Source organism: Rutilus rutilus (genome assembly GCF_951802725.1).
Source record: "Rutilus rutilus genome assembly, chromosome: 15".
Classification (NCBI taxonomy): Eukaryota; Metazoa; Chordata; class Actinopteri; order Cypriniformes; family Leuciscidae; genus Rutilus; species Rutilus rutilus.
The window spans coordinates 240001-242500 of record NC_140220.1 but is presented as its reverse complement, the minus strand read 5'-3'; the positions used below and the strand labels follow the sequence as shown (position 1 = coordinate 242500).

At 47.8% G+C, this 2500-nt stretch overlaps 1 protein-coding gene across 2 annotated transcripts in view; it reads right to left on the bottom strand.

Annotated features, from left to right (window-relative positions):
• plcb1l (phospholipase C beta 1-like) overlaps window positions 1-2500 on the bottom strand; it is a 163922-nt gene that overhangs the window by 25063 nt on the left and 136359 nt on the right. For both annotated transcript variants that reach the window (XM_084432989.1, XM_084432990.1), the window contains exon 27: window positions 154-349. In XM_084432989.1, the coding sequence (XP_084289115.1) occupies window positions 154-349 (196 nt within the window). The remainder of the gene's footprint in view (window positions 1-153; window positions 350-2500) is intronic.

Here is a 2500-nt window from a genome sequence, read left to right as displayed (position 1 = left end):
CCAGCTCACCCACCTCACCCAGCTCACCCACCTCACCAAACTCATCCAACTCACTCACCTCACCCAGCTCACCAAACTCACCCAACTCACTCACCTCACCCAACTCACCCAACTCACCCAGCTCACCCAGCTCACCCACCTCACCCACCTCACCTCTTCTGCAGGGCCGACCTGCGCCGCAGGAACTCGCTCAGCAGATGCTTCTGTTTCGATGCGTGTTCGTTGATCAAGTCATTGGTTTTCTTGTTGTGTTTCTTCATGAGCTCCTTTAATTCCTTGTACTGCCTCTTCTGTTCCCTCGAATAACCCTTCAGCTGTTTCAGTTCATCTACAGTCTGAGCGTCCACCTCTGTCAAGCACACACACACACAAGGTGACCAGACATCCTTTTTTTCTGTGGACATTAACCCGCCATTATCGTCAAATATCAAAAGAAACATCATTATCGCTTTCAAGGTAGTAGCATTCTAGCTATTCATGTTAAATTAAAAGTAATATTGTTTGTATGTGTTTTATAACAGGGTACGGGATTGTTTTGCACAAGTTTAAACGTCCCCAAAAGTTCTGCGGTCACAGCACAGTAATTTACACTCATCTTAAATATATATATATATATATATATATATATTGCCAAAAGTATTGGGAAAACCCTCCAAATCATTGAATTCAGGTGTTCCAATCACTTCCATGGGTTAAAATCAAGCACCTAGGAATGCACACTGCTTCTCCAAACATCTGTGAAAGAATGGGTCGTTCTCAGGAGCTCAGTGAATTCAAGCGTGGTACCGTGATCGGTTGCCACCTGTGCAATAAGTCCATTTGTGAAATTTCCTCACTATTAAATATTACACAATCAACTGTTGTAGTGGTATTATAACAAAGTGAAAGCAATTGCGAACAACAGCAACTCAGCCACGAAGTGTTTGGCAACGTAAAATCCCAGAGCGAGTCAGAGCATGCTGAGGCTCACAGTGCGCAGAAGTAAACAGCTACAGACCTCCAAACTTCTGTGGCCTTCAGATTAGCTCAAGAACAGTGTGTAGAGCTTCATGGAATGGGTTTCCATGGCCGAGCAGCTGCATCCAAGCCTCACATCACCAAGTGCAATGCAAAGCTTTGGATGCAGTGGTGCAAAGCGTGAGATGCAGTGGTGTAAAGCATGGAATGCAGTGGTGTAAAGCGTGGGATGCAGTGATGTAAAGCAGTGTTGTAAAGAGTGGGATGCAGTGGTGTAAAGCATGGTATGCAGTGGAGTAAAGCATCGGATGCAGTGGTGCAAAGCGTGGGATGCAGTGGTGTAAAGCATGGGATGCAGTGGTGTAAAGCGTGAGATGCAGTGGTGTAAAGCATCGGATGCAGTGGTGTAAAGCGTGGGATGCAGTGATGTAAAGCAGTGGTGTAAAGAGTGGGCTGCAGTGGTGTAAAGCATGGGATGCAGTGGGGTAAAGCATCGGATGCAGTGGTGCAAAGCGTGGGATGCAGTGGTGTAAAGCATGGAATGCAGTGGTGTAAAGCGTGAGATGCAGTGGTGTAAAGCATCGGATGCAGTGGTGTAAAGCGTGGGATGCAGTGGTGTAAAGCATGGGATGCAGTGGTGTAAAGCGTGAGATGCAGTGGTGTAAAGCATCGGATGCAGTGGTGTAAAGCGTGGGATGCAGTGATGTAAAGCAGTGTTGTAAAGAGTGGGATGCAGTGGTGTAAAGCATGGTATGCAGTGGGGTAAAGCATCGGATGCAGTGGTGCAAAGCATGGGATGCAGTGGTGTAAAGCATGAGATGCAGTGGTGTAAAGCATCAGATGCAGTGGTGTAAAGCATGGAATGCAGTGGTGTAAAGCGTGAGATGCAGTGGTGTAAAGCATCGGATGCAGTGGTGTAAAGCGTGGGATGCAGTGGTGTAAAGCGTGAGATGCAGTGGTGTAAAGTGTGGGATGCAGTGGTGTAAAGCATGGGATGCAGTGGTGTAAAGCGTGAGATGCAGTGGTGTAAAGCATCGGATGCAGTGGTGTAAAGCGTGGGATGCAGTGATGTAAAACAGTGTTGTAAAGAGTGGGATGCAGTGGTGTAAAGCATGGTATGCAGTGGGGTAAAGCATCGAATGCAGTGGTGCAAAGCGTGGGATGCAGTGGTGTAAAGCATGGGATGCAGTGGTGTAAAGCATGAGATGCAGTGGTGTAAAGCATCGGATGCAGTGGTGTAAAGCATGGAATGCAGTGGTGTAAAGCGTGAGATGCAGTGGTGTAAAGCATGGGATGCAGTGGTGTAAAGCGTGGGATGCAGTGGTGTAAAGCATGGGATGCAGTGGTGTAAAGCATGGGATGCAGTGGTGTAAAGCGTGAGATGCAGTGGGGTAAAGCATTGGATGCAGTGGTGCAAAGCGTGGGATGCAGTGGGGTAAAGCATCGGATGCAGTGGGGTAAAGCATCGGATGCAGTGGGGTAAAGCATCGGATGCAGTGGTGCAAAGCGTGGGATGCAGTGGTGTAAAGCGTGAGATGCAGTG